Source organism: Amaranthus tricolor, chromosome 7 (assembly GCF_026212465.1).
Source record: "Amaranthus tricolor cultivar Red isolate AtriRed21 chromosome 7, ASM2621246v1, whole genome shotgun sequence".
NCBI lineage: Eukaryota > Viridiplantae > Streptophyta > Magnoliopsida > Caryophyllales > Amaranthaceae > Amaranthus > Amaranthus tricolor.
In genome coordinates, this window is record NC_080053.1 from 8,434,459 (window position 1) to 8,446,958 (window position 12,500).

At 33.2% G+C, this 12,500-nt stretch overlaps 1 protein-coding gene across 4 annotated transcripts in view; it reads left to right on the forward strand.

The window, feature by feature from the left end:
• Positions 1-2,297: 2,297 nt before the first annotated feature.
• The window catches only part of LOC130817981 (uncharacterized), a 33,182-nt gene continuing 22,979 nt past the window's right edge, over positions 2,298-12,500 (forward strand). Inside the window, exons 1-7 of one of the 4 annotated variants that reach the window (XR_009043901.1) lie at positions 2,298-2,739; positions 4,033-4,132; positions 4,957-5,203; positions 5,972-6,013; positions 9,797-9,868; positions 9,962-10,097; positions 10,247-10,404. Coding sequence is in view for 2 of the 4 variants with exons in the window: in XM_057683989.1 (XP_057539972.1) it covers positions 2,682-2,739; positions 4,033-4,132; positions 4,957-5,203; positions 5,972-6,013; positions 9,797-9,868; positions 9,962-10,097; positions 10,247-10,404 (813 nt within the window). In the remaining 2 variants the exon portion in view is untranslated. The remainder of the gene's footprint in view (positions 2,740-4,032; positions 4,133-4,956; positions 5,204-5,971; positions 6,014-9,796; positions 9,869-9,961; positions 10,098-10,246; positions 10,405-12,500) is intronic. The other 3 variants (XM_057683989.1, XR_009043902.1, XM_057683991.1) reach the window with 3 other exon arrangements.

The window sequence follows — 12,500 nt, forward strand, 5'->3', positions numbered from 1 at the left end:
ATATATATATATATATATATATATATATATATATATATATATATATATATATACATATATATACATATATATATATATATATATATATATATATATATATATATATATATATACATACATATATATATATATATATATATATATATATATATATATATATATATATATATATATATATATATATATATATATATATATATATATATATATATACATATATATATATATACATATATATATATATATATATATATATATATATATATATATATATATATATATATATATATATATATGTATATATATATATATATATATATGTATATATATATATATATATATGTATATATATATATATATATATATGTATATATATATATATATATATATATATATATATATATATATATATATATATATATATATATATATATATATATATATATATATATATATATATATATATATATATATATATATATATATATATATATATATATATGAAAAAGCTAAAGTCGAAGGTACACATGGACTCTGCCGAAGAATACTAAAAGGAAACACGTAGTCATGTTTAAATTTTTTATAGTTATACTTGTTCAACTTTGGAGATATGTACAAGCTATAATTTATTTTTCCAACAAACAAAACTTAATTTTTGGCCAGATAATATGTTTTGTGAAGAGTGTAATACCTTTACGTAGTTAAATGTTGTTTAATTAGAAAATATGATATATGGGTCGACCGGGTTGGGCTTATTGTGCCAAACCCCTAATAAGGTCGCATTTCATTTTGCATGACTTGGTCCAATCGAAACCGTTCCATTTAAGCTCAATCCACCCCTTATCCCCCCCAATGCTCAAATTTACTTGCTTTCAAGTTTTTGTTTGTTGTTACTAGGTTATCGTAAGTACATTCAGATTGATTATCGAAAAGATGCAAATAATTATTTTTAATTTGTTTGTCTTACTTTGTAGAAGTAATTTGATTTGAGGGAAAAATTGCATACCAACTTCAGACGAATAATGTTAGGGTTCATGATAAAATTTTGCGTTTTGTGAGTTTTGTTTCTCCTCTATGTTTGTTTGAGGTTGATTTCCAATTTGTTTGTGAGTTTTGTTAAATTAGTACAATGTCATTTTAGGGATTTAGGGTTCTAGCTAATAAAGTTTAAGTTTTCTTGCTAATTAATTCATTTTTTCATTCTTTAAATTTCTTCTCTTTAATCTGATATTCAATTTCTTAAATCAACAGATTATAGCACCTTGCACAAACTGATGTTTACATAATTACATTGATGACTACATGTGTCTTGTAATGAAAAGTTTGTGTTGAAAGATTACAAATATCTTAGATTGACCATCAAAGGCAAAAAAACACAATTTTGCAATGTAGATCTATGAAGTAAATAATAATCATCCATAACAAGACAAGTGTCTAGCATGTAAATGGACTTTAATATTTTTCCATGTCTCACTTTAATTATGCTACCTACGATTTACTATACACCTCCGGCCCTTGCATCGTTCACTCTTTACAACGCTTTTACGTTTCGATATTTTCATTTGCATTATTCTTAATAAAAATGTATAACTACATTATTGAATTCAATAGTGTAACTTGGGCACGGCCCCTTAACTAGTCATTAAAAAATAATTCAAAGGTGGAATTTATTCACTGTAAATGCGCACGCGGCCCCTAAACTAATTGTTAAAAAATAATTCAAAGGTGAAATTTATTCATTGTAAAAAGATTAAAGGTCGAATTATTTATATCAATTTTTCCCCAAATATACTTATGTTTAGATTCTTTCACCTAGGGGTGTAAGTAATTTGGTGAAAACCGAACACCAAACCGAACCAAATTGAATAAGTAATTTGGTTAGACTATATTTTAAATTTTGTTTGGTTTGGACTGAATTTTAATTATAATTCGGTGTGCAATTTGGACTTGGTCTAGGGTCCAACAAAACCGAAAAACTGAAAAAATCGAAATGTTAAAGACATGTTTATCTTCCATTTGATTTGTTTGAATTTTTGCCCTTATTTTTAGATTTTTGTTAAAAATTTTTTACTTGTTCAAATTAAAAACCTTAAAATTATTAATATCTACTTGGGAGCTTTACAAAGAATAAGTTTGAAACAATACATGCAAATTTAATTTTCGGTGCAAAATATATATACAAATCAGTGCAATTTGTTCTATTCGGTTCAATTTAAATTGGTATTTTAAAATTTAATTATGTTCAATTTAGATTATAAATATTATAATTTGTATTCGGATTGAAAATATTAAAACCCAATTTTATTGGGTTTGATTTGGATTTATATCAAATCGAAATCAAAACCAAACTTTCACCGCTGCTTTCAGTCTAACACCTCTATTTTAGTGTCTCCTTCCTCCGTGATCGTGGTGGCCGAGGAGGAAAACGAGTGAACTCAGCAAAACATAAAACGTGGAAGTATTAGGCCAACGCAGGATGTCTACTCAGACTCTCCTCTCAATTCTGTTTCCTGTTCTAACCGCTCTGAGTTTTTTTTTTTTTTGAAATGAACAGCTCTGAGTTTGCGACTGTCTTAGTTTCTCAAATTTTTTAACTCCACATTCAGTTGCGCATTTCGTCGAACAACTGGAATCTAAGAGCAAACCACACACAACACATTCTCTCTTTGTTTGATTCCTCAATGAGATTTACCGCTGCGATTCTCCGTTACCATCGCCATGCAACATTTGGTTCTAAGGGTAAATCCTATTCCATTTCTTCTTGTTTGGTCAAGTTATTTTATAGAAGTTTATGTTCTAAATATGTCCGATTGTATTGGGCGTTTTAGTTATTTTGTGTTTTAGTTATTTTCAGTCGGCTGTACCAATTTATCTTTGTTAGTAATACCAAAAGGTTGTTTCTCTACAATCCTTTATCATGGCAATGTGCAGTTACTTTATTATAATTTATTACTGCTAATGTCTTTCTTCTTGGATGGGTTTTGGAGGGCTCGTCACTCGTTTACCACTGTATGACTACTTGTTGGCTGTTGTAACTTGTAATTATGTAGGAGTTGTATTTTCAAAATATATGAGGGGTAAATATTTCTAAATTCAGTCAAAGGTTCAGCAATTTTTATCTATTGTTTACATGCGCTAGAAGATTTGGGTGATTACCCTAATGATCAAGGTTGTCTCGTAAATTTTTGGGCCTATCTTATAGACCCTTAAGATTTATGAAAAAAAATAAATCAAAATACTAGTATATGATAAAATCAAACCACTAATTAAACTTGCTATCCAACTAGCTAATATATAAGTTTTTAAACGGAAGTGAGAGTTTTGTAAAAAAGATAAACAAAAGTGAGATTTTTGAAAGAAAAGATAGCATGTCAGACGTAATTAGCTTCTTTCATAGTTCACAGATTTTGAAACAACTACGATCTTTTTTACTTGGTTAACCTCATGTAAAATAGTACACATGTGTTTGAGGCCCTCCGACAATGGAGCCCTGTACACCGCTTTGCACATGCTAATGATATATTAGGGTGGTTTACTTGTGTAATTCTAGCTGAGTTGTGATAGATGTTAGCCTCATGTGAAAGACCTTTTCTCTATTTTTTAGATTGTATTTGCTGGTGCTTTTGATGAATTATTGTCCGCTGCTCATCTTTCAGATGTTTTACCAGTCGAACTATATGTTGGCTTGTAGCTTGTAAATGGGGGAGGGTGTATGCATCTTGATTGATGAACTCTTCTTTAATGCTACTTGAAAGATTTTCAATTGGTATCGTTGACAATGCTGTATAGGCATAGCAACTCGCGTCCTCACTTTCCATTGTGTTTTCCCTCTTTTCCAACTTTTGATTTTACAAAGGCTACAGTTCTTACACACACAAACTATTTGTTGGCTATGATGGGGTAAAGCGTGGAACTTTTTTTTCTTCTGTTTTTTCCTTTCATTAGGACAGTATAAGAAACTATGTTGGATTTGTCTTCTTTGATGTGTTTTTGTATTTTGTTTCTTCTTTATTACATCAATTTTGTTTGCAGCATTGGCGAGGACATGGAGTTGTTTATCATTGCGAGGATGGAATTGTCACAGAGTTAATGAAGATATTCAGTTTGCATCGATTCTGCTCCAGATGAGAGTGTGAGTGAATACTGTTCATGCTGCTTAGCACTGGCTTTGCCAGGAAAGAAAGATATGAATTTCATTGTTATATTCTAGTTCATGTTTGATATTTTTTAACTTTCTGTGGCATGCTTCTCAGTAGAAGTCTAAGTGATTCAGTAAAACGTCAACTAAAAATAGTTGGTACTCAGCATAACACCATTTGAAACCGGGGAATTATCTTTGGGCTAACGGAAGTATACCATTTGGATTTTATGTCATGATTCATGAGCAATTGGTAGAAACAACTATGTAAACTCATATTTTAATCCATGAAAACTATAATGGTTAGTGTGAAAATTTGTGTTAGATATCTTGACTTAAAAATATACTTCAATAAAGCAAAGCAAAGGATAAAGTTAGTGCATACTTGGGTTCGTTATAATGTTTTTTTTTCCTGATTCTTGAGTGTAAGTGGTTAGAGATAGGGGCTAAAACATCGTAAAATGAGTAATATTTCTTATGTGATAGTGTCATTGAATTGCTGTTACAGTTACATTTTGCTGGGGTAGCCTTCTGATCTTAGTGATTCTAGAGTGAGGTATTTGGTGCAGATTTTAATTGGCGGGTATAAATTGGCATCATCAAACATATTTGATAGATATGCATGTTTTTTCCCCATCGATCAGCCTTTTGAAGACCAATTTTTACCCAGTTGTTTTGCCCTCAACCCCATGTGGAAGGAGAAAAGACTACTCTACCCAGCCCCAAAACTGAGTAATTTGTACTGTGTGAGGATACTTATATGTATCTTGCTCCTATGCTAAACTGTTTGGTCTCTTAGAGTGGGGTATTTGGTGCAGATTTTCTACTAGCCTTAATAGCGTGCATGGAGAGAGGCCATCTGCTGAATATGCAAAGCAGAGGAAACAATCGTTAGAGGAAGAATTTGGACATGTATTGGGGACCTACAGCTCCAGAAGTGTTTCTGTAGTTTATCGGTTTGGGCCATTCCTGGCCTTATTCCGAGCTGCAGTTATCTCCTACTATGTGTTGAAGTTGTCTGTATGGCAACTTTTTGTTGATGATATCCACAAACGTGCCACGAAGGTGAGCTGTGGTCCCTTCTCTTTTCTAATTTTTTTTCTTTCTTCATGGGAACTTTGAACTTGTGTCATTTCTACTATATCTCTATGGAACACAAACGGCATGCCGTTAGTTCCATTGATGTTGTAGCTGCTGAACTTAAAGACTAGTGCATCACTTTAACAAAGTTAAGGAAAGACTAATGTTTCTGTTTGCTTCAATCAGACAAAAGTCTCATATAGGAGAATTTTTGCGGGTAAAGAAGCAAGGAGTTTGTTAATGAGCTGCTAGTTTTTAATAACAGACTGTTCTATTTTAGTAGTACTGATTGATCCTTGTATAAATTATTACTTCTCTTCTCACTTATACTTTATCCTTCTCTCTTTTCTGTTCATTCATTTATTGAGTTCAAGTAGCTCAATTTCTCTGAAATCTCTTCTAACTGTTGACTGATGCTAATAACATGAAATAACCTTGACCTCCATTATCATAGTATCTAAGAATTCTTCTTCATCTAAGAACATGCTACAGTCTACACTGAATTATGTTTGACATTTGTGATATATACAAATAATGGTGTATGCAAAACGAATTTCTTTTCTTGTGTATTTAATTTTCATTTTGTTGTGAATCATTTATTTTATATTACTATATTCATTGTTTGAGAAAATCCTTCCTTCATGTATGAATTTCCTGCAATTTGTGATGTCTATATGAAAATTTTCTCTTGCCTTTCAAGTACCTTTGTGATACCACCTATGACTCACTTTGATAACAATGAATTTTTTGCAGTTTTGCGAAACACTAATTCGATTGGGGCCATTTTATGTGAAGGCAAGTGGTTTTTTATTGTCTTATGCAATTTCTTATCTTCATTTCTGTATTTTCTCATTTTCTTACATTCTGACTCTTCTTGAGAGGGTTTTCGCATTTGCTGTTTATCAAGATATGTGGATTATATGAGATTGCATACATACAATCATGTATACTTAGTCAAGAATTCATATTAGTTTGCTTGTTATCTCCTTAATTTTTTCTTGTCTATCAAAATCGAATATCCGATTCGGCCCCCCAAAAGCCACAATAATTTGGAGAGTTCGTACACCATATTATAAGATTATATTGAATATTGTGAAGTAGGTCTTGTACGGGAATGCTTTGGAAATATAGTTTTTACTAGTTTTCTCGGCTAGTGGTTGTTATGGTTGAATATGTTTCCTTTGGTTTTATCTACACTCTAAGAATATATGACATCCATATACTTGATTGAGTTCTTAGTCTTTTGAATATTTGGTTGACTGGGTAGGTGTTTACTTTTTTCTCCTTTACTTTTGTTAAGAGGGGGGAATAGGTTGAGTTGGAGGCATGTCCAGAATTAAGAAGAAGCTAGAAGAATGGTTCTATTCTTGTCAGTTTAATGTATTCTTACTAAGGTCCTATAAAACTAGCTTGTTGAAGAAGATTTGTCTCAATCATGTAAACTAGAGGAAATAAGACTGGAAAAAGATGATTATTGGAGTAGCTAAGAAGTTTAGAGGAAACTTGTGCAAGAAATTAGAGAATTCACATGTAAATACTGGAAATTTGGGATGGAGAAAGCATGTGAATTAATGCGGAAAATTAGGGAGGGAGAAAGTATGTGATGAACTGTGTACTTGCTTGGCTTTTACTTTTGTCTTTTTTTTTTTGGATTTTCACCCACATGAAGAGTGTTGTGCCAAGAACCCAATTCTTCAAAGAGAAGTTTGATCATGTTTTGGTGTGTGAATAGCTAAGCAACAGTGGCTTCATTTGAGGCTTGGATAAGCAAGCAAGGTCTTGATCTTAGACTCGAATGATCCAGTTTATGGAGAAATGAAGTGGATTGATGTGCGTGAAAACGAGCAAAGGGTTGCAGGAGATTAATGCCCGAATGAGTATGGTAGTTGCATAATGAAGTGCCTAGGACTAAAGGTTGGGTGGAAGGCAGCTCGAAAGGGCACAACAGGAAAAACAAAACAGAAGGCACGCAACAAGTAGCTGGCGGGAACTGCTCGAATGAGCACATGAGAGATGGGACCCTCTACGAGCAGTGCAGGCAATATTCAAGCAAGTGGAGCGAGGCTGTGGAGCCTGGTGGAGGCTTGCTCGAACAAAAAGTGAAGCTTGTTAAAATGAGCAATGATGGTGCTTGAATGGGCACATAGTGTTTGAACCTCGTTTTTGGTGTCGACGTGAGGAATTTGTGGAATAAGGGGTTATACAGAAGGCCTTGAGGGTTAGAAATACGCGAGAAGAACAAAAAACATTCTTCTATGGTTGTTGAACTAAGAGAGTGAGAGCTTGTCTTTGTGAGCGAACAATGATGTTGTGTTTGAGAGTTGAGTGTATACACATTGAGTGTTTGAGGGAGTTTGTATTTGTTGAAATTACTTTGAGAAATACAAAAACCATATGATGTGGAGAACGTATCTAACCCATAAACACTTGCGTGAGTATGTTCTGGAATAACTATGTTCATGTGGACTGTGGTGGTGGAGGGTGGTGGAGGGTGTAAAGGATTTGTATTTTTAATTTTCTTTTGACCATTGACTTACATTTGTAGTTTACGAACAAGTCAAAATATGCCAGAGGGAAACACCTCTCGAAGATTGAATTATTCATGATTAATTAATAGTTGGTATTATTTTAAGGAAAATGTTGAAAGGTTGTATTATTCAAAGTATTGGAGCTTGATTAGAGTCTAAGAAACAATTATCAAACTCTAATATCACCAAGATCGAAGGTATGAAGTACCTTGATGAACTAATATGTATTTCAATGAAAATGACAATGTTTAAAGGAAATAAAATGCAAACAATTGACACAAGTATTTAAGGAGGTTCACCCAATGATGACTACGTACTTCGAGGTGTGTAGTATCTTGTTTATAAGATAACAATGGAGTATAACAACTCTTACAATGAAGTATTACAATTGAGAGTAAGAGAGACTAGGGCTATGTGTTTAGGCTAGGGGTTTGTGTTATGATGTGTTTGTAATGAGCATATGAGCTCCCTATTTATAGGGGATTATACATTAATGTGTCATACATAATTAAGGCTAAGAATTAAACATTAGAATCAGCTCTTGTAACTCCAACAGACTCGAAACAGGATCCAATGCTCTGATTGTAGGATGTGCTCGTTCGAGCCTTACATATGCTCGTTCGAGCGGTGCACTAAATAAGCTACTGGATTAAGTCTGAAAAGCTTGCTCGTTCGAGCGACATCACGCTTGTTCGAGTACACAACAGGTTGCACATTTTGATTTCATAGCTCATTCAAGGCACCTTGTGCAGAATCATTCTTGGCCCTTAAACTCCTCATTAACTATCATTCATCATCCCATTAACATCATATGTTTAAGTCACTTCTAAAAGCTCTATAACTTCATGTTTTTAACATCCACTTAAACACCATCATCAACACACACATTAAGACGCAATTTAATCATCCATCTTAATACACCCGTTGGATACCATCTCTATGCGCACACACTAATGCATACACTTGATTGTTGCACTCAAGACACCAATTACTTTAATTTATTGTTATTATCATTATTCATGATTATCAATACAACCTTTTAACATTTTCTCTAATAATACCAACTATTGATTAATCATGAATAATACAATCTTTGAGGGGTGTTTCCCTCTTGCATATTTTGATTTGTTGGTAAACGACAAATGTAGGTCAATGGTCAAAAAAAAGGAAATTTGTTTAAAAAATAAAATCCCAAACCACCCTCCACCAACTTCACCACGACAGTCGACAGCCCTTACTTACCCTTCCACTGCCAGCCCACCATTTCCATCCAACTTAACTACCACCAGCCCACCCCTCCCCTCCTCTCCTACCCTCAGTGCACCTATCCCTTCCCTATTCTCAATGCCACCAGCCTTCTTCTACCCTTCACCCCGACAACCTCCTCTGTAGTACAACCACGCCAACCCTTGATTATTACAACAACTTATGGAAATGTTTTTTATTATCGAAATACATAATAATCAATGACTAAAATTTGATTCTATAAACATTCTTACAATCACTAACTAGAAAAACAAGTTCAAATTTTAGGCAAAAATGAAATAATAAAAAATCCAACATTTAATGAGAATTGGAGCTATACCAATAATCAGCAGTGGTGGTGGTTGGTTGTTTTGTTGGTGGCGGCCTTGGGACGGTGGGGCTGGGGTGGTGCACAGTGGGAGCAGGGGGATGAGGTAGATTGGTGCACAGGTGGAGAAGGGGGATAGGGTGTGATTTTTTTAATTCAAATTTAATTTTATCTTTTTATTAACCATGAATCATGTGACATTGGGTTGTCTTGTATACATTATCATCTCCTACCATTTTCACAACAAAGAGCTTGAATCGGCTTTCAATTTCTGCAGTAATTTTCAGAATAGAATTTCACTTTATATTCAATCTCCATGCTTGCCAGCTCAGTCCATAAATAAATGCTGTTCACATAGGGCTTGAAAATTAGGTGTTCTACGACTGCACAATAAGGTCAAAGCCATAATCCCAACAACATTGAGTGGTTTATTCTCTATATTAAGGTGTTGTTAATCGTGTTTCATTGTATCTGCAGCTTGGGCAGGCTTTGAGCACTAGACCAGATATATTACCAACCATATACTGCCAAGAGCTTTCAAAATTGCAGGTTTTGGTTCTCTTCTTTTATGTGAACATCTTTAGAGATGATGTTGCCGTACTAACAAGCATCAAGGTTAATTTGTATTCCCAACTGTTCCAGGACCAAATTCCTCCTTTTCCAACATCTGTTGCAATGAGATCCATAGAATCTCAGTTGGGTGTTGGAGTTTCAGAAATCTTTGCTGATATCAGTCAGCAGCCTATTGCTGCAGCTTCTTTGGGCCAGGTTTATAAAGGTTATCTTTATCTTCTTAGTGTGGGATTGGTTATATTCTCTTATCATTCATGTAAATAATCTATTTTCTAAAATTATGTAATAACTGAAAGCTGGATATCTATCTTGATTTTGATCTCAATATCTTTGTTGATGATTCAAGTGGTGCAGCTCATTTGCATTCTGGAGAGCTGGTAGCTGTGAAGGTGCAGAGGCCTGGTATGTCATTGTCATTGACTCTTGACGCATTATTGTTTCACATGATTGGAGGCCAATTAAAACGTTTTGCTAAGGCTCGCAAGGATTTGTTAGTTGCAGTAAATGAGATGGTGAGACATCTATTTTTTTTTGTTCTATTGATTTATTTGTTTGGGCAAGTCTAATCCCCTATCATCTAATCGATATGTATATACTTTCTAAAATAATCTGAAACTAAAAATATAACATGTCTTGTTTAATGAGTATTCATCTATTTACTGGTTACAAACAAATTTAGTTCTGTGATATTAATATTTTCCCAAAATTTTAACGACGGAAAAACCTTTTAGGAATATGTAAGGACCCACCTCTGAAACAGAACACAAACTTTCTCATCAGAGCTACATCTCATTTTCAATTGAAGACATATTGATATATCCATGCTCTAAATCTTTTGTGAAATTAAGACTTACATAAAAAGCTAATTAATTCTCATCCTTGTGAGTGCTCTTGTTTCCATGATATGTACAGTCCAGTAATGAATTGTAATATTCTATGGTGGTGCTAGGTTTTGTCTAAGGGTGTTTGAGGGGGTTAGGGGTGGGTTTGTTGTATGGACACTGCACACACTTGTATCACGTGGATGATTTTTGTAGAGTTGTAGAAGAGAAGAGTAGAGAAGAGTTGTTGAAGACCAACATAGGGCGAAAAGTGCGGTAACGGAATTGTGATTTGAAAATGAAAATAATGCAATTATAATAAAGCCAAATATTGGCTGAAAACATGATATATTCCTCAAAGCGGTTCAAAATGCGTTTTCTTTTTACAGTTTTTGATTTATAATCTTAAAGAGAGAAGATTAGATTATAAGATGATAAATGGAACACTTTGGAGAAAAAAAGAGAAAATTTGTTTTTAGAATAGGTTTTGGGTAAGAGAAGGGTATTTTTTTTGTAGGTTTTTTTTGGTGTTTTGGGATGTGTTTTTAGAGGAAAGGATAAACGAGAAAGTTTGCAAAAAATTCTCACTTCAGCTAACGGGGATATGTAGGAAAGTCATCTTCACTTGATCTTATTGTTTGTAATATTTGATTCAGGAATAAACAACTCAATTGAAGATCACGAAATTGTTTCGATAGTAGTACTCACTTTGCCCCTCAACTCTTCAAGAATACTTGAGAACACTTACCAGAAATATTGTTAGTTTTTTCGGAACCTTTACTATAGGGTCCATGCAATGCGATACTCTCTTGTTTTTGCATTTTGCCTCTATTGGACCCACAACTCACCATGGTGGCCCTCCTTTACCCGTATGGTTTCTTTAATCTTTGTAATTTTTTTTATCTTTTCTCATTGTCATCCTTTCCTTTCCTTTCCATGTATATGGATTATTTTCTTAAGGTTTTTGGGTTAGTGAACGGAACAACCGTTCCTAACTCTGAGTCCAAGTAGACATTTGCCTAGAGTAAAAACACAGTCGCAGGTTCGGTAGAATTTCGATTATCGTGGAATGGATTGCGATTTAATTTTACAAGATGGTTATTGATATAAAATAATTGTGTGTATCATTTTGATTAAAAATATTAAATTATTGATTATACTAATTAATGCAATTGGAATAATGAGTATTAAAGTATTATTGCAATTAATAAAATTCCATTAATATCGCTTGCCTTATTGTCTATATATAAATAAATAAATTTATAGATAGTACGAATTTAATATCATCATACCTTTATTGTCTACTAAGAAAATAATAAAACTCAAATATAAATATTTATAAAAGAATATTAAGAAATAGAGGAGCACTTTATAATTTCAAACTTTATAAAAGAAAAGAACCAAACCTTACTAGTCAAAGCTTTGTATGACAATTTTAACAAAAAAAGAAAAAACCTTTTGTGACAATTGTGATTAATAACTTAAGGTTGAAAAAATTTAAAATGAGGTGGATGCCAGCTATCACATAAACATCCAACACACTCCACCTTTTCAGTTTTCAGTCTTTTACACTTCATAAGACAACTCTTGTCACTTTTTTAATCCAACTTAATCAAACCCAAAGTTTCATCCTTATTCATCTGCTTTAAGCTTGAGCTCTACCTTCTCCGATTGTGGATTGCTTCATTCTTGCCCATAGAAATGAAACTTCGCCCGTGTTAAGCGAGATACACCGGTTCAGAACGTAAAAGCGGCCTATTTGCGTGTTGATGGGCCGTTTTCTTACA